The 19,537-nt window shown below is 35.6% G+C and overlaps 1 protein-coding gene across 5 annotated transcripts in view; it reads right to left on the bottom strand.

Annotated features, from left to right (window-relative positions):
• The window catches only part of FANCC (FA complementation group C), a 77,551-nt gene that overhangs the window by 51,384 nt on the left and 6,630 nt on the right, over positions 1–19,537 (bottom strand). For 2 of the 5 annotated variants that reach the window (XM_039729744.1, XM_039729745.1), the window contains exons 2-4: positions 11,053–11,226; positions 9,425–9,512; positions 3,635–3,729 (exon numbers count right to left, since the gene is read on the bottom strand). In XM_039729744.1, the coding sequence (XP_039585678.1) occupies positions 3,635–3,729; positions 9,425–9,512; positions 11,053–11,217 (348 nt within the window). In that variant the 5' untranslated portion in view covers positions 11,218–11,226. Of the gene's footprint in view, positions 1–3,634; positions 3,730–9,424; positions 9,513–11,052; positions 11,227–11,992; positions 12,122–19,537 lie in introns of those variants that run through there. The other 3 variants (XM_039729746.1, XM_039729743.1, XM_039729742.1) reach the window with 3 other exon arrangements.

The following is a 19,537-nucleotide window of genomic DNA, read 5'->3' as shown; positions in this document are numbered from 1 at the left end:
CACAACAGGCAACAATGTTGTCATTACTATGTTCTACAAACAACAGGGTCCAGTTTCGAACTTTGCCTCACATATTCAGCATACTGTATTTTAGCAAATACATGTACGCCATATATCCTACAATATAAGCTTCTACCCACAAAACACACAAATAACAAAATACAATTGTCTTAAGGTCTTAAGACCTTACTGCAGCCTACCAGTATTTAAAGGGGGCTTGTAAGAAAGATGGGGATAGGTATGGCCATGCATAAGATAAAGATTTGCAAAAGAACTACACATTTTCAGAACAGAAAATTTGGCGATGTCAAAAAAAAACACCTCTAAAAACATAGGGCAAACCTTAAAGGTTTTCCACTCCTATGTTTACACTATTATGTATATACTGTCTTGCTCCTTTTTATTCATTTGAGGGACAGTAAAGCACTAAAAAAGTAAATCTGAAAAAAAAAGAAAAACAAGAAGACAAAAATTTTAAAAAGGATATTAACTTTCTGTTTTACCTCATGTGAAAAGAGACGGGCTGCAACACTCTCGTAAGTATGTACGGCCTTCCAACAGAATACACTAAAAGCAGTATTGGGAATAAATTTCAGAGACATAGTTCATAAACATAGCTCACAAACTGAGAGCACAGAAGAGGGTGTGGCCAAGTTAATAAAAAGGAAACCTGCTTCAAAAAAGCTCTCACGTGCAGCAAAGTGATTGCAAGAGTAATGTGCAGTGAAAAGAAGCTGTTCTAGCCACATCACAGAGAAGTCTATCCTAAAACCATACGTACTTCACAGCTCCAAAAAATCTCTGCTCAGAGAAGGCCAGCTGGAGAAACTAAGTAACTTTCTTAGAGACTGGTTTCACCAGATCATGATTGTTTTTATTAGTGAGAAGTCCGTGGCAGCATGTATCTTGGCTTCCTGTGCTGTGCTCAGCTTTACAAAAGACCTATGTAACCTGGATTCCAACACTAAGGCTCAGAGTCGTAAACAAAACAAAAAATATCTACCATCTTAAGTAGCATCTAATCTTAAAAACAGCCTACACTGCACACTTTAATTAAATGTCACTAAATTTCTTTTCACGTTTTATTCTTTTAAAGAACTTAACAACCTGCACACTCTTAGTTTCAGAAATATATGCATTTCAAGTGGGTAAAGCTACCCTTCAAACAACACAGCCTCTCTATGAAAATGGCAGGAAAGTTAAAAAGTAACCTAGCATTAAATACATTCAACATTAAATACATTTTTTGCAACTTTCAAAATGCAATTTAGTAGCTAAAAAGAAAAGTATTGAGATCAGCCCGCCTATCAGTGAACTTAGCTAAAGATGCACTGAATGGCCTCAGTACCCCCCCAGGAACTCATGCCTGCCATCAACAAAAAAAGCAACCTGTAATTTCATTGTTAATGTACATAGCTATTAAAGCAAAGGGAAGAAGAGATTCAACACTAACTTGACCAAATAATGTAATTTTCTAATCAGATACAACTTTGCATTTTGTTTGTTTTTTAAATATAAATCATTATCATAGATGGCAAAAGAAGACCCTCAAGAGTAGCAAAACATTTAATTTAGGTTGTTCTGTAAAAACAAGCACAATAGTCCTTATTTTACCACAATTGCTTGTGACTGGAATGACAGGGATGATCAGGAAAGGGAAATAAAACCACTTTCTTCAAAAGGTTTTCTGATGATGCCCACTGGGCAGTAAGAAACTGAAAAGAAATTCTACTCATTATAGAAAACAATTTAATAATACCCTTTCTTTTAATCCCAGCTACTTATTCTCATGTTGTGCTACATTCACTTTTAGGCAACCAGGTAAGTGCTGAATGATAAAAATAGCAAGTAAGATGTTTGTGTTTTGAATTCCTCCATGCCCTCTTTCCCTAACCTTTCGGTTAACTCTTGACCCATCAAGTCACAGTGGCTATTACAGGTGATTGAAACAGAGTAGGTGGAAAAATTTCTGCAGATTACAGGGCACTTTGAATCAAATACTTGACATGTTAGTTCCAGTATAAGAAAAAAGCAGCAGCCCCACCTCCATTCATTTGCAGCTTGTTTGTTCCTGATACTTTTTCTTATATCAGCATCAATTCAGCTACATGAATCAGATGATTCAGATGAGTCAGATGTTGTAGATTAAGACAATTGAGGGTTTTTTTGCTGTCTGTAGTAGACTGGGTACAACTCTTCCTCACATCATCAATGCACATGTTATTTACATGCATCATTAATATGCTATGCTACTAAAAAGCAAAATGGACAAATTTTGCTCTGTTTAGTAACTAACTTCATAGTACTGTGCCTCTCCTGTTCCATTACAAAGAATACAAGGAATCAGCAAGATTACATTTGAAAAGGCAGAGGGTGGTTTTTTTGTGTCATTTTACTTTGGTATTCAAGCATTGCCACACTTTGAATTAAAAGTATGCTAAGTTCAGTAAAAGCCTCCTGAAAAACATTAAAGACAGGAAAAGAATAATGGTGATTTTACTCAGTACTAAATTGTTCAATTTTTCATGGTAAGTGGTACAACCCACTAAACACAGGCACCCAAGGCTACCCAAAAGACTGTGAGAACATATTTCTAAGACAACTGCTTCTACATCAACAATAGCTGTTTACTAACATAAAAATGTGCATCGTCATCATCACCAATTATTTTATAGTAACTTGTACATCCTAGTATTACATGTATACCTGGATAATGTGACATACGGAATTAACTAGTAAGTAAGAAATTATCTACCTACAGAAATCTAGACATATCTTCAGCTTTAGTAGAGCTGTACATAAATATTGATGAGGCTGCTACATTCTCACAAGTTGTGGGGACTAAAAAATTTTAAAAAAACATATTAACAATTTCCTTTATATTTTCTACCATATTTTTATATGGAGCCATGGAAAAAGGAAGGACGTAACAGAACTGCACCCTTAAATTAGTCAGCAATGTAAAATATTATGTATCAATATGCTGCAACCTATTTATATGCTGATATGCTTTGTTAATTCAGTGTGGAAATATGTAAAATATGAACAGATGTGCCATGCAAAACCCTAATTTTGGGACTAAAGTTATATATTCATTATTTGTTAAGTCACTAAATATAAATCCACACACAAGCACTGCCTCTTCCCTCTCTGACTGTTCTTGAAGTAAGTTCAGATATAATTAAATTCTTCATAGAGAGGAGATTAAACAAAGCCAAAAAAGAATAAAAAATACAGAACAAATATAACTTGCTTTCTACAAACCATGACATTTTTCTAGGTTGTTTATTTTATCCTAACTGAAAAGTTCTTTCATTTTTAACACCAACACCTGCTTCCCTTCTGATTTGAGGTTGCTGCTCATTATTCAAGGATACTAGACCTGGTGAATCTAGGAGGTTAAGAGCATCAAAACTATAAAATGTAAAATACCTCATCCTTTTAAAATTTAAAACAAAACTAACACTGACTGAGTTATAATTAGAATCATACATTCTTCAACACAATATGTGTGCAAACTGTGTTTGGAGCAGTTTCTTAAATGACAGAATGACAGTGTGTCTATGCTATAGATGTATCACCTTTAAATCTCCATTTAATTTAAAGCAGTCCTGGGAAGGATTCATTCACTTACCCGTACCCAGCTGTTGGCCTTCAGTTCCACAGCATTCTGTGGTTCACTGCTGTACAGACAGCATAAGCACCACATCAGAATCTTCTGGCTTTCATCTGCAGGGAAAAAAACAAATAAAGATATACTTAGAGGGAAAAGAAAAACCCAAACAAAACACAGACAGAATCACACACAACAACCCCTATTCATCCACAAAACTGAGGCCCTAAATATCAGCCTCAACTCATGCTGCTTCTATTCTACCAGATTCATACCACACACTTAACTTTAATCACTATATATATCTTGTGTAATCATTTTCTTCAATAGCAGTTTAAAAGGTACCAAAGTCTTCAGAATCTACACAATAGTTAGATGATATTAAGAAACTTGCAGGACCTAGTAATTCATTCACATAAATAATACCTGAAGCTACCTTCAAGGATCTTTCACCTCAGTAAAAAATATTATTAATAATAGACAATAGTCTACAGTAGTAAAATAGTTTATTACATTGTGTCTAAAGCTTACAAAACTCAAGTATGCTCAGTTACGAAAAACTAGTTTGTGAAGTATGAAATCATTCATAACTAGAATATAAATTGCCAAATTTTCTGTAAAAATACAGAAAGAGTCTCCATGCCTCAGGAACATGACATTTCTGCAGACAGCAGAATAGATAAATGATGATGCAAAAAAATCCTATTCTGATTTTCTGTTAAGGATCAGATTGGGTTTTACTTAATTCTAACCCACTGTTTCAAACAAGTTCACTTCTTTAAGAATCTACTATCAAATGAGCACAACTCTCACTGCTCAGAGGAACAGATATTATGGTGGAGTTGATTACCTGAAGTAAGCAGCTGAAGAGCCATTTAACTCATAATTATTTCTCACAACTTTGTTTTCAATAGGCTTTGGTGGGTTTTTCCCCTAATGTTCTTTGGCATATATTGAGATGTTCTATAGTGAATTTAATGTGATTGAAATGAAAATTCTGAAAACTGGATGTACTTCAGATATAATGTTCACTTAGTAACCAATAAGCTTCTTGTTATAAATAATACAAATAAGTGATACTATCAGTTTTAGAAATTATATTATGAGACAATTTGATTATCAAGCTGAACAAGTAAATTCTTTTGTTTTCTGTGTATTTGTTATTCAGGATGCAATAAAAAGTATTATTTAGAAGTGTTTTGTTGAGAAAGCCTGAGGAAAAAATAAAAGGTCCATTAAGTAATGCCCGTATTTTTACCAGGTGACCAGAGACGTTAACAGTGATTTAAACCAGTATTGTTCAATAAATGTCCAACAAACCTGGAGGCCATTACTGACCTCCCACTGAGTAACATCTCTGCAACAGGAATGGTTTCTCAAGCATACACTCTTAACCCACCACAGTTCAGGGTACTCTGCCATTGTGTGTCTGGGGACTTGTTTTAATATGGATCTTTAAAAGGCCAATAATCTCCTGTGTTTTGTAATTCTGCAGTAAAGGACACATCTTGCATACTGTTCACCTAAAGTTCTTAAACTCTGATTATATCCAAGTGGCATTCAGACATCAGCACTAACAGACAACTATCTCCTTCAGAAGGACTTTTCATCTAAAGTCTACTATGACATTATCTGGGAGGAAAAAATAATGAGTGGTTTATTTACTTAAATGACTAAATCACAGCAAATTCCTTCTTGGAAAATAAAGATTTTAAACATTATTAATTACTAATACTAAATATTGCCTAATTACGAAGTCTGGCTTTTGACATATCCTTCAATTATATAAATTACACAGAAAAAGGGAAGAAGACATCAACTCCAAACCTCTTATCTCAAACAACATACACATAGTTCAAGTATTTCTTCTTTTGACTCATACACTTTATCGTGTATGTCTACAATACATCAATAAATCATTTTATTTAAATTCTGGTTTTCTTTTAACTTAAAAAAATTAAGGAAAAGGGTGAAGAAAATACATGTAATTGCTTGAAGAGATTTCTGGATGAGAAGATTTCTTGTTACATGTGATGACTTGCTGCATACTATAAAATACTTTGCATGTATTGCTGCCACTCAGAAATGCAAATCAGTATGATGAAAGCTAAAATGATGAAAACAAAGCCTAGATAAACTGAGTTGGTACACTTTGCCAGCATAATAAATTTACACAGATTAACATAGATAGATTCAAACTACATCCCCAGTGAAACCATCCTATGCTGGGCTCATAGACAAGTCAAAAGTTTCCAAAAAATAAGGAACTGGTACAACTTCAGATTTTACTAGTTCAAAAAGTTACTTTTTGACCAAAACTGAGGTAGCCTCCCATAGGTCTGTGAAAAACAGGAAAAGGGCCTATACAACCCTCTTGCTGATATACCCCATGACACACTCTGAGGGAAACTCTTGGTTCACTGTTTTCACAGCTGCCCTGGAACAGGGGATGAAAGATGGGAAGATTAGAACAGATCTTAAAATAATTACAGCAGCTGCAAAATATAATCCTATCAAAAGACGAAACACAGAGCCATCAAAACTCTAGTGGTGGATTTTTTCCTCCCAGTTTTCCAGCAACTGTGATCTCAATGGAAAACCTATCATGATGACACACACTGAAAAGCATTATCAGGGTACAAACAAAGGCATTTGATCTCACTATGGCATGAAAGGCTGCCTAATACCCAACCAATCAATTAATACATCCACAGAAATAAAATTAAAAATTCAAAGGTGGATATTCCAGCTCAAAAAGGTAATCTACCATCTATCTACAGGACTCTTTTAGGGAGGTTAATGCTGTATTCCAACAAAAGGAATAAAAAATTTCTGTAGGAAATTTTAGATAGCTTGGAAGCTGCTTTGGAAAAAAAAAAGGAAAAAATAAAAAAGAAAAACCACCAACCAAAAAAAGGGAAAAGAACTCCAAAGAAACAAACAAGCAAACAAACAAAAGAACTGAAACACCTCAAACCAACCAACCAATCAAAAGTCCAAACCTTTATGATAATTTTGTACTTCTTTCCTACCAATCACACAACAAAACAGCTATTTTAAAAAAGAGACAAAGAACAAAAAGGTATGTTTTTCTCATAACACAATGTAGTCTCAATCATCCCAAGCACATTCACTTTATAAATACCCTGCAGCCAGCCAGAAGAAAGAAAACCTTAATCTTTCAACCAGAAATATTATTTTTTAGAGTTTGTTGTAAAATTTTATTGAAACATATCACAAAACGTGGACTAGCTAAAAGTGAACTTTCTGTTGAAATGAGTCCATTCCCAAGCTTGCATGCTCACACACATATACTGACATACAGAGCCACCAAGAAACCTCCCATTTATAGTATTAGTTTGGGATTTGAGACATTTGGGCTCGAAACTCAAGCCAGAAGGCTTCTACTGAGAAGATAATAACACAGCCCACAAAAACAAACAAACAAACGAACAAACAAAAAAACTAAAAAAAAAAAAAAAAAAACAGAACAAAAAAAACTACCACCAAAAAACTCCAAACAGGAAAAAAACCCACCACTGGAATTCCTAACCAAAGCTGAATTCCTCCTGTATCCCTTGTGGTTCAGGACCACAAGTACAGTCATGAGATTTTCTTCAGTTGTGCTTCCCTCACATTAACATTCTAAATAAGGCTAACTTGGTCACCTCCTCCTCAGGAGTTTTTATGAGGAGATTATTTTCCCTCAGAGACTATGCTTCCTGCACTGAGTGGTCAGCCATGTCAGCTTCCAGCACCAACAGATATTCGTCTAAGGTGATAGGTATTGTGGTTTGGACATGATGCAAAAGTATAATGTTTTTCCTGCTCCATTTTTTAGTATGAAAGACTGAATTGAACAAAATTAGCTCCTTCTTCTGTGAGGGTGGCCTGGTCTCGACACATGCCTGAATGAGTTATTTATCCAAATGAGAGATTATATGAAACCCACTTGAGAGTCAGCATCTGCTATAGCCAGCACTATCTTAAAGAATATCTTCCAAACCAGTGCCAAACAAAATGAAAAACTGCTGAATCTAAAATGCCACCAGTACAAAGAGTGCTCAGGTGGCTCTAAGAAGAGGAAGTGGTGTGAATGTATAAGCAGACATCTTCAGGTCTATTGATGTCAGAAAATCTTTAAGCATTAAAGTGAAGGATTTCATTCTGAGCAAATAAAGCTCTCTGGCTTGCTCACTACTTGGAAAAAAAAAACCTGTCGTAAGACTTCATTGTCAAGCAAACTTCAGAGGTAATGACCAAATTGCAGAAGAAGTGCTTTTGCAGCCTCAGAAAATGCTGAAGGAACACAAAAAAGAGGAAAGAAGTAGAGGAAACCAAGATTGTATTGCTCGGATTTTTTTGAAAAGGAGCCAAAAGCAGACACAGATGGCTTTCAACTCTGGTGAGAAATATAGGTGAAGCTACTTTCTGTACCACAATATACTGTCAGCTCAGAAAAACTGACCATCAAAAGACTTGCTTATTCCAAACAAAAACTTAGAAGCAAAGCGTGTAAACATCAATGGTTACCAATGTACTCAAAAACTATGATAAGAAGGGAAACCTCTCCATAGTAAAAATACATCTGTAAAGTATGGAAGTTCTTTTCAAAAACCACACATTTGTTGCTCTGCAAAAGTGGTCTATGTCTAAAGCTATGATTCCTTCCCAAATTTTGCTTTCAGAGGTGACATGCTGACATTCTACACATCTATTATGTGTTTTACAGACAAGTTCATTTTGTCTGTGCTTGGAGCTGTCTAGAAGACAAAGCCAAAACAAAAGATGTATTCTCTGCTTGACTTAAAAAGCTCTTCTAGTTGAAAAAAATTTGCTCTTTTCTGTATTTCCCCAAAAGGAAGCATAAAGCAGGAGACATGATGTTATTTATTTTTCTCTTCTTTCCCTTTTTTATTTGTAGTGGTAATAAGAGCAAGAGTGACAAAAAGTTATTTTAAGGGGCTCACAGGGAAGCTCAGAACCACTTTTTCTGCTTAAATGAGCTCCCAAGTAATTTATCAAAATTTTAATGTCTCAGTTCCTGAAAAATGCATCAGAACTGTTGAGACAGCACAAGGAGTGTCTCCTCCCTCCCAACAGTTTTCCTGTGCCAAATTTTTTTTTCCTTCTATATTGTCACCCACACACATATTCACCACCTGTAAGAGCATGGTGGTGCTCATTCATGGTGGCATTCATTTTTCCACACGCCTTTTTCCTATGTCACTACTTTACTGTTTTAATTCAGATTCTATGTGCATTTTCACTTGTTAAGGATGGAGAGATGGGGAGAATACATTGTAAAGATTCAATAAAAACAAAGACAATCATAACATAGACTAATTACAAAACACACCTATCAGAAATGTTATTTCTTCTATCTTAGCATACATGTTTATTCTGATACACACTGAAAGAAACTTTTGTTGAAAGTAATTTAAAGCACTAGATTTTGTACATATTGAGACTCCAGCAAAATGTAATCAATACAACAAAAAATGAGAATAGAAATCGTGATGCACATAAACACTCACTGGGTTTAAAACCTACTGGTCCCAAGCAAGATTCTGTAACTAAATCATGAAATTAATTAGATCCAAAAGTGAATTTAACATTTCTGAAGCCCATGCATTTTAAATAATAGATATTTTAATGTATTTTACTGGATGGCCTTAAATTTTACTTCAGTAAAAAAGAATGCTGTGTTTGCATGGAAAAAAATCATAGCATATAACAACTCATTTTTTCCTAATTTCTACAAAATAAAGTTTATGGAACTGCTACAGATATATCTTAACACATTCTTACCATATCCTATAACAAAAGGATTCCAACAGAGCCTTCCTAGAAGCTGTCCAATTAAAGGGAATTGCTGGATTGCTACAGTGGGACCCTGCTAAAATACAAACAAAAAGATAGAAAATATATTGCACATCAAAATTAGGTTAAAAGAACCACAAATGATACATGTTGTTGTAAATTACAATCCCAATTATTACACTGTGAAATGCTCTGAAAGCAAAACACCTGCAGGTATGTAGATTTTCTACATCATCATTCAAGTAAAAACTTAGATGATTTTCTTACCTAATACTTAACTATGTTAGAAAATTTGCTCATTTGTCTCACACCCAGCAAGCAGATCAGTATTAGTAACTAGCAAGTATATGATTTCATTGTAGTAAAAGCCTAATTAACACACTTTTTTTTTGATTGCCATTCTTACAATACACTGTCTCACAGCTTCTGAAGAAACTAGTATATACTGTGGCATAAAACTATCTTCATAACTTTTGTTTGCGTTCTTTAAATTAACTTCCTTAATAAGCCAATTAATTTCCTTCCTAGCCAGTAACAAACTGACATTTAAGTTCTAACCAAACAGAAAGCTGTTTCACTATGGAAGTAATAGACAACGACAGTCCTGTGTCATCAGTCTTATTTTTCCATTTTTGTAGCTTTACTATCTAATAAATGAAGGCTTTGAAAAATAGTGCTGTGATAACGTGCAAGTAAGTAGCAGGGATGATAAGCATCTCCTGCTACTACAGTAAATTCTACAGATTGTCTCATGTTTGGGGCTAGACCAAGACTTTCTGCGGCCATAGTCGCAAAGTCCATTTCAGGCCATGCCTTGGATTACATGAAGTAGCAACATTCTCTTTCTCTCTTAAGGAAAAATATGGGAAGAAACGCCACTCCCACAAAACCTTTTACTTAAATATTAACATTTAAAGTCAGTCCAGAAACAAACCTCACTCTGCAGTCAGTCTCCAGATAAGAATATTTAAAAAAAAGAACTTCCATAAGAAGCAAGTCTTATGCCATAATGCAGTACTTCTAAGGCTAATTATAGTGAATATATACACTGAAAAAGTGATGCTGAGAAAAAGATACTATCAACTAAACACGAACAACTACTTTTACTTAAGTGAGTGCAGACAATAATTAAATCAATAAATAGAACAGGCGGCAGCTTATGCCAGTGATCTGACCATGCTGCTAGAATTCACTGTGTGTGCCATAACACTGGGGTTAACATGACAGCAGACCCTCTAAGATTTAAAGGATCAGTCAGTTTTTGCATGTTAAGGCCTTCAGGTCACCCAATTTATGACCTGACAACCAGAATCAAATTCTTCTTTACTTAAAGAGTTTTTTTAAGGGGCTAGAGCATTGGATGGGAAACCTCACGAGACATCAGCCTATCAAGAAGAAAAAGCCCCTTTCACAATAAATCAGGGAAACAGGAAGCACACTCCTGTTTGCATTACCTGTGACTGTTTCTTCAGTTTGCCCCTCTGATCCAGCAGCATCTTAGATCAACAAGACAAACCTTTTTGCTACTGTTACCTTCTGGTTTGCTCAAAACACGGTACAGATTGTTTCAGAGGACCTCTTCAAAAGAGGTCACTCTTCCTTCTAAAGTCACTTACCAAATGTTTTATTGTTTCACAAAGCTGATGTAGAAATTCCTGGAGCTGGGGCAAGTGAAGGCACACATCTTTCTGGGATTCCAAAGTAGTGGCTTGACCCCATTCAATAGCTTTATCCAACCAATACTCAAAGTTCAGTTTGGGCACTGTAGTGTCCTGAGCCATTCCACAATCCTGAAAAAAAGATTTTAACTCCACATCAGGCAGCACTGAACACTGGCTTCAAACCAAGAACAAATATACAAAGAGAAGATTTCTGCCACCTTTTTTGTAAGCACACTAGAATGGGGTGTAGGGAGTGTCTGTTTACATCTCATAAGGCTGATAATTTTATTTGCAATATTAAGAAGTTAAACTAATAACCCCATCATAACAAAGTAGCAAAGGGGGCACAGTAATCAGTAAATTATCCTAGAATAAATGTAACACCCAGATTTGTTTAAGCCTTTTCTTATCCAACTTTGTCATCATCAATATTTCACTCAAAATTTTAGAATAATTTGAGCATGCATTTGTTTCAAATGCTACGCATGATGAAAAACTAAAAATGCCTGTTCCAAGACAAATGAAAGTATTAAAAATAAGCTCAATCAAAACAAAAGGCACTAGAAGGCCTTCGATCATTGTAATTTCTGTATTTGTAATCGATCATTAGATTTATGTGAAAAAAAAGAGTATTTTCCTTAAGAGAAACTAACAAATTTAATATTCCAGGTCTGTTTCCTCCTGCATACCATACATGGAGAGGGGAAAAAAATATAACCATATGCAGCTTTACATATAACCCAGTTCTGAATGGAAGCTGTACCACAAATTATCTACATCCTATGGCACACTTCACTCTAAAAAACTGGTCTTTGCAGGATAAGCACTATCACCAAGCCAGAACATTAAAATCTAACCAAACTGCACCAGTAAAAGATAACAAAAAACAGCATACCATTTTTTCTGCTCTACTATTATATTTTTCTTTGACAGAAGCACAGAGAATAGCACAGCAGGCAGTACAGCAACCTTTAAATCTCTCTGAAAGCAATGTCTCATAGGCTAGGAGACCTAGCCTATGAACTCTTGCAGCCTTTCAATCATTGTTCCTTCTGTCAAAACTGTAAAGACAAGTGGCAATTAACAGAATGTGGTGGCAATTACCAGAAATGAATTGCTGCGTACTTGAAGACAAATTCAGACACTCATAGATGCCACAGAAATGAATGAATATGTATCTTTGCGAGCTATAAACCAAAAAAAACAAACCAGAACCTCCATAGCAGCCCTGCAAACCAAGCTTGCTTTATACAGCTAACCCTTAGAAACACAGGATTTGTATAGCATGCTAATCTCAGCCAGATAAAAATTTGAAGATAATTAATAACCTAGTTTAATTACTATTCTCAGCCAGATAAAAATTTGAAGATAATTAATAAGCTAGTTTAATTACTATGATAAATAAATAAATAAATAAATAATTAATTAAATCCTATTGAATCACAACTATCATTTAAGTTTGGATCCTGTCCAGGAAAAAAAAAAGAAAAATTTAATTGAGGTTAAGCTGTTGGATTGCTAGTGTACAATATTATTTGCCCCAAACTTGTTCAAAGACAAGTAAGCAAAGCCACTGCTCTTGTGTTCTTTACTACACTCATTTTTATCTGCCACTATTGCTGTTGCCAGAGCTCTTAAGGGATCTGTGCAGCACCAAGACATTACTGATCTTGTTCCTGGTCTTCTCTGAGTATCAAAACACGCTGTGAAACTCTCCATCTCCATGGCTGAAGCGACACAGGTCCCAGACGCAATTAGCCATCAAAAATTTTATCACTACAGGGACGTATGAAAGACTTTGAGAACAAGTTGAAGCCAGGAAGTGAGCTAGCACATGTGGTTAAATTAATGAGCCTATTTGATGTTTCCAAACAACATCAATCCTACCAAATAACTGAAAAATCAATCTCCATATAAAACAGCTCCTAAAATTTTTAGGAAAGGAGATAAAAAGGAAAAAAACAATCAAAAAAAGAGGAAGCACAAAAACTCCAGCATTTTGGGGCCAATCATGAGTTGATTAAGTATTAATTGAGAATCCAAGGAAAGCAAATCAAGAAGGATAATCTAATATACTGAGTACCTGTTTCTACTACTTCAGTATGCAGAATGGCACAGCCATCACTCTTCTTTTTCCAGAAGTCTGAGATCCCAGCTCTCCAATAAGAAAGGTGTTTTGTCTCCCTGGTTATTATAGCTAAATAAACTGGATTACACATTCTTTTTTTTAAATTTTATTTTAAAGCACTGCTACATACTAAAAAACCCCAAAAACAACAGCACAAATCATAAGTGAAAGAATATATTAGAAGTGTATCTCTTCTCTATACTGATAACTGAGAGTGTGCATTTTTTACTGTTTCTGATAGCTAACTCCCTCAAAATATCTGAATATTTTGGAGATGAGAAAAGTGTTCTCCCATCAACAGACTTGCAATAATCACACTCAAGACAAAGCAGCTCGATGTTCAGTGCTGTTCAGAACCCTCACCTTGTAGCATGAAAGCACAGACGAAGGACCTGGACCAAAAAAACCTCCAGCTATACAATCTAGGATTCACAACCCATCCTCAGAAGTATCAGTCCTAGCCTTGATCCTTTTGCATAATTTTCTGATGAAAATGAAACATCACTCTGTTTCTAAAGCAGAGTGAGAAATTTTAGCTGCAGTTTAATGCTCAATTCATGGATACATTTATGGGTAAAAAATAGAGGAGTTAGTTTTATATGCATTTCCAAAGTAGATTAAAGGACAAATATATGTGTTTCTCTGTGCAATTAATTTTCTGAAACTGCTAAAAATCCTAATATATCAGCAATAAGGAACAAATGATCCCTACGATTACGAGACTATATAATCTTCAGTGCACGTTTTGAATAACCATTTAGAGCAACATGTAAAGATTTTTGCAGCAGGGGGAAGGAGGAAGGGTTGTGCACTTCTGTGAAGCTTTGAACAAGAACTACTCTTGTAGATTCAAGGGTAGCAGAATCCCTTACAGCAACTATTACATAGTCACAGAATCCTCTGAGCTGTCCACCATGTCCAACTTTTAAGGGAATGGTCCATGCGGGAATGGAACCCACAGCCTCGGCATTGTTAGTACCAGACTCCAATCCACTGAATTCATCTCAGGGTTGAATGTAGATTTTCAAGAATTACAATCACCAAAAATGCTAAAGGCATTGCTGCTCTCTGTTTTGGAACACCACCAATCCAGAGTTTTTTGTGAATTACTTCAACTAGAGCATCTAGTCCTAAACAGAGCGATTTGATTAATACAGCTTACTCTTGTTTTCCCGCATTACTGGAAAACACACAGTAAAGCTATTGTGTATGTATAAATACTGTGAATTTATAAATAACCTGATTAAAAAGCAAACATACCAGAAACACAGATTTAATCTCAAAAGCCATCATAGGATATAGGATAGGGCTTATTAGAGAAATAGAAAACTGTTAAGTAATCAAAGGTAACTTAAATGTTCAGGTCCCAGTATCACATTGAACATATTAGAAGAGCTACAGGAATCACAGACAATAAATACTTGATTAATAATTTGACTTACAATACTGACAGATATATTCCTAAAGTCTCTTTCAGGTTAATTTAGATTCTTTTCAGTTAGTAAGGACTCATTTTAGCTGCCAAAAATCAAAAACTGATTCTCATTTTTACTGGGTTCTCCCCAACAGGGCAAATTCAGAAGCCAGATTTATTGTGAATCATCTTACAGTATCTTCTAGACTAGAAAAAAGTCTTTAGCCCTCTTCTCTGAGAACCCCCAGGCAAACCCTCATACTTTCAAGCACACAGAACCTTGGGGACCACTGGTGTGATGGTACTTGTTATACCTTTCAGAAGTTAATGGCAGCATTTCTAACAAGGAATTTTATTCTGTCAAGTGAGCTCTCTGGATAGTGTCTGAAACATACCACTTTAGTCACTAAGTTTTGTTACCAGATCTTGAGGCAAAGTCCCCACATCTTGCTTTAGTAAGTTCACAAAAATTATAATTAAACTTTTATGAATTTATTTCTCTTTAATCTTTTAAATTCAGCTGCTAAATTTAAATAAAGCCTTCTAAGTAGAAGGATCTTTGAGGTACTATTAAGATATAATATTTCCTTATGTCACAGTGTTCCAAATAAACACAACCAAAACTTGTATTCAAGGAATAAAGCTCTCACTTTGCCTTGAATTAATGATAGTAGCTCCATGCTCCAAATGAACATTTTACTTTCCACTCCTCCTCGTCTGCCTCGTCCTCTCTTATAAACTACCTACCAGCAATCTGAGCTTATGAAGAAAAACACAAAATAAGAAAACACTTAAAAATACTCTTATGATGTCAGGGCCCAAGGGCCCCAAGCACAAAAGGTCACCATTAAGATAACAAAACAGATGAATATAAACTCCAAATTCCAAACTATTTTAAGGGGTTTTCATACTTACAAAAGCAGTAGGACAGTCTTTCTGTGCATATTTATTACTCTAATATATATTAGGAGACTAATATTATCAATTAGGAGCACTTCAGTAATTATATATACTATCATTTTGACTCTTAATCACATTTAATTTGATTGTGATACAGCATAGTTGATACAGTAATATAACAAAAGAGTATTAACTTCTTCAGTGGGTCCAAGATTATTATAATCAAGTCACAAATTTACTACCTAATGCATATTCTGAGTTTATGCAAAGAGGAAAAAAAAAGTAGCAATTATCCTGATCATTCTCATTTATTACTTCTCTACATAAAATATCTATTTCTTTACCTTGTTCTCAAGTATATTTTTCATCTTCACCTTGCCAAGTTTCCTTCTGCTTGCCAAAAGCAGAAGAAAATTCAATATATACTTAGATAGGAAGTAAGAGCAAACATAATGTAAATCTGTTACCGGCCTCCCCCAAAACATTTTTTTAAATAGTTTATTATAAAAACCCTAATTTTTTCAGAAACTTCAGAAAGGCCCAGAAGTAGTAAAGACTATGTGAAAATTTAAAACGATTATTAATTTCAATTATTAAAATTTAAAATTGTTACTATAAAATTATTTATTCCTGTCATCTTATTTTCCAGTATAACTTGTCGATAAATTAGCTTCACAGGCTGCTTTATAGGTTGGTATTAAGTCTAATCTACACCCACTGGCAGTTCAGCAGTCAAGAATAATTGAGAGAATAACTTCCATCTTCATTTTAGACTGGTGTGCTTACAAGCACTGTTGATTAGTGTTAATTTTTTATTTAGTAACTTTTCACATTAAACCAAGTTCGCCTATTTCTCTTTGTGCCTACATCTACAGATATTTTAGAACAAGAAAAAAAAAAAACCTCTTATAGAAAACTGCCTGTCTATATGTGCACTTTTCAAATTAAAACAAATTGCATGCTACTATATCTTCCCCTGGAAATAAAATCAAAGGACACAGTTTTGTCAAAACAAAGGAATCAATATTGGCTAAGCAACCTGTGAAATCTGGCAAACTAAATAGCTGTCAAACCGGTGGCTAACATTATTATTCAATGTTTAGACTAAGAATTCTCCAGGAGAAAGTAATTAACTCTTCTATTTTGCTGCTCTATATTTGTTTCTTCTATTTACTCTGCTAATTGATAATTTAACAGAGTTGCCTTCTGAATTACATTATCAGGTCTCACAGGACAAGAGCTCAGTTTTCGTCTTTAAGCAACTGTGGTCCCCAGCAGGGCTAATTTAGTGGACAGTATATGTATTAAACCTCTCGCACAGGTTTCATCTGAGTATCATTGCAAACTGAAGAATTGTATTTCTACTTGCATTCTGTTACTCTGCAGGTCTAGAGAAGGCCTGATGCCCTGAGGAAGCAAGCTTTGCTGGGAATCATGCAAGATCTCCCTTTCTCAGGTATCTGTAAAATTACATCTCCCTCTCCCCGCAAAAGGACTGTATGATCACAATAAAGCATTCCTCTACCTGAGGGTGGCTGGGCACAGAACAGAATCCCCAGGGAAGTGGTGACAGCACCAGCCTGACAGAGTTCAAGAACACTTGGACAATGCTCTCAGCACATGGTGTGACTCTTGGGGTATCCTGTGCAGAGCCAGGAGCTGGACTCGATGATCTTTGTGGGTCCATTCCAACTCAGCATGTTCTGTAATTTCCATTAATCAGGCTTTATAACACCAAAAATATCATTTGCCTCACACAAAAATTAATTTTAAAACTTTCCTGTAGCAGCAGATCTCCCCTCTAACTTATCCCATTTCAAGAGGCTTGAAAACAAAGAATAAACCCCTATTTAATGGGAAAAGCAGAAATAATATTTCAGCATATCCATCTAACTCTTATCTTATGCCCACAGGAACACTAAAAGCAGGAGTGATATCACTGAATTTTACATGTTATTTGTTACCTTTCCATAATGAATCTTAACAGGGCAAGAAGGCAATCAACTATACTTTCAAACACAAAAATTCCTAAGTACCACATAATAGATTTTTAGGAATAAACTGAATAAAAAATCTGATCACAGTCCACTATAAGCCACTCCTGCAAGGAACACACCAAAGAAGTTACTAATACTCCATCACCACAAGTACTTTTTTTAAGTTAAATTTCAGAGGAGAAAACCGGCAATAAAGTAAGGTACCTTTACATCTCTGGCAGAAGACTCCGCAATTCAGCAAAATACCAAAACATACAACATCCTAGTTGAAAAGAATTTCAACGTCAGCAGAGCCAGAACAAAATCCAGCAAGACATACATAAAGCTATCTGTAGCAGAACACAGGGAATCAGATGGATGCGCAAAACTGAAAATTGTTTCAAGGCAATGGGGCAAATCCCAGATTTGACCAGCGCACACTGCTGTTAAGCAGATCAATATGACCTTCCAGAACAAAACCCAGATCTGAAAGAAACAGGGGGCTGCTAGCTCACCCCTTAATTCCTCACTTGCTGTTCCATATGTGAATTGATTTCCTCTTATCAGTGATCCACCACAGAGGTATCTACAGTACCCCTCAAAATACAGCAGAAGCTAAAATTTACATCCTGAAAATGTGTGCCATGGTGAACAGAAGCACAAACAAGCACACACCTTCAATTTTCTAGAAATGGAGGGATGGAAGGGTGTGTGAAGCACATCTCCTTTCAATATATTTCCTCAGTAAGGCTTATGTATTTTGTCTTGCAATCTAAATACAAGACTACTTGGTAACACATCACTGGAACGTAGCAATCTCTTCTAGTGCTTGAGGAATTAAGCTTTTGCTGGGATATCTCTATTGAAAATTAATGCTCAAATATCCTTGGATTTCGTTTGTTGGACAGGCCTATTCCTACAGTCCAGCTAATTTTCAGCTCACTTCTGTGACAACAATGTAAATAAAGATGACACACAGGAAACTGCAGCTAAAACAACTATGCAAAGAATAAAGGCAACTCTGGAAAGAGACACTAGGTCTGATCGAGCCTCCAAACTACAGAAGGCAGAACTGTCTCTGGTATCTGCCAACATAAAAATATTTTTACAGCACTTTGCAGAAAGTCCAATTATTGCTTCACAGTTACAGTGACATCACATATCAATTGTCTATGGGTCTTTGATAACAGCAGTCTAAACGCCACATTAGTTAAGTCTTATTTTGCAGGTTACAAGAAAAGGGATTAAATGCTGGTTGTGTTTACATCAATGGCAAAATTTTTGTTAGTCTCAATGAAGCCTAAGTTTCACATTAAGCTTTCATGACAGTGAGAAGCCCATCCATGTAAGAGCTTACCATGTAACTACATTAGAAAAATTAGGCCTTTTAGCAATAATGGTAAATTCTCGTTAGATTAAATCTATTGTTTGTACCCACTCTCCTATACCAAATCTGCCAGCTAATGCATCACTCCCTATCTCGTAGATTACCTGACAAAATACAGTTATCTGGGTTATCTGACTATAGTTTTCATTACCCAATTCTAGCAAATATGCTCTCACAAAGCTTCATGTAAGCCAAAGCAAAGTGAATGAATTATAGTTACTTAGACAATGAGCAACTGTCTTAGCAAATATAAATTCTACTTGTTTTCACTTAAAACTTCTACATGTGGTTACCACTCTCTTCCATAACTTAAAACCAATATTAGAGATTTTATACTGTCATTTCAGACATTGGAAAGATTTTCTTCACTTCTTCTCTACAGAATAATACTTCAGGAAAAAAAAATTCTGGGGGTGCTGGTCGGAGCAGCTCAGGGTGAGCCAGCAGTGTGTGCCCGGGCAGCCAGGAGGGCAAACCCATCCCGGGGTGCATCAGACACAGCATCACCAGCTGTGATTGGGATCATCCTGCTGCATTCAGCCCTGCTGCAGCCTCACCCTGAGTCTGTGTGCAGCGGTGGGCCCCACGCTCTGAGAAGGGTGGGCAGGTCCTGGAATGGGGCAGAGGAGGACAGC

Source organism: Passer montanus, unplaced genomic scaffold (assembly GCF_014805655.1).
Source record: "Passer montanus isolate IOZ18808 unplaced genomic scaffold, ASM1480565v1 scaffold7, whole genome shotgun sequence".
Classification (NCBI taxonomy): Eukaryota; Metazoa; Chordata; class Aves; order Passeriformes; family Passeridae; genus Passer; species Passer montanus.
This window is presented reverse-complemented; position numbering and strand designations above follow the sequence as displayed.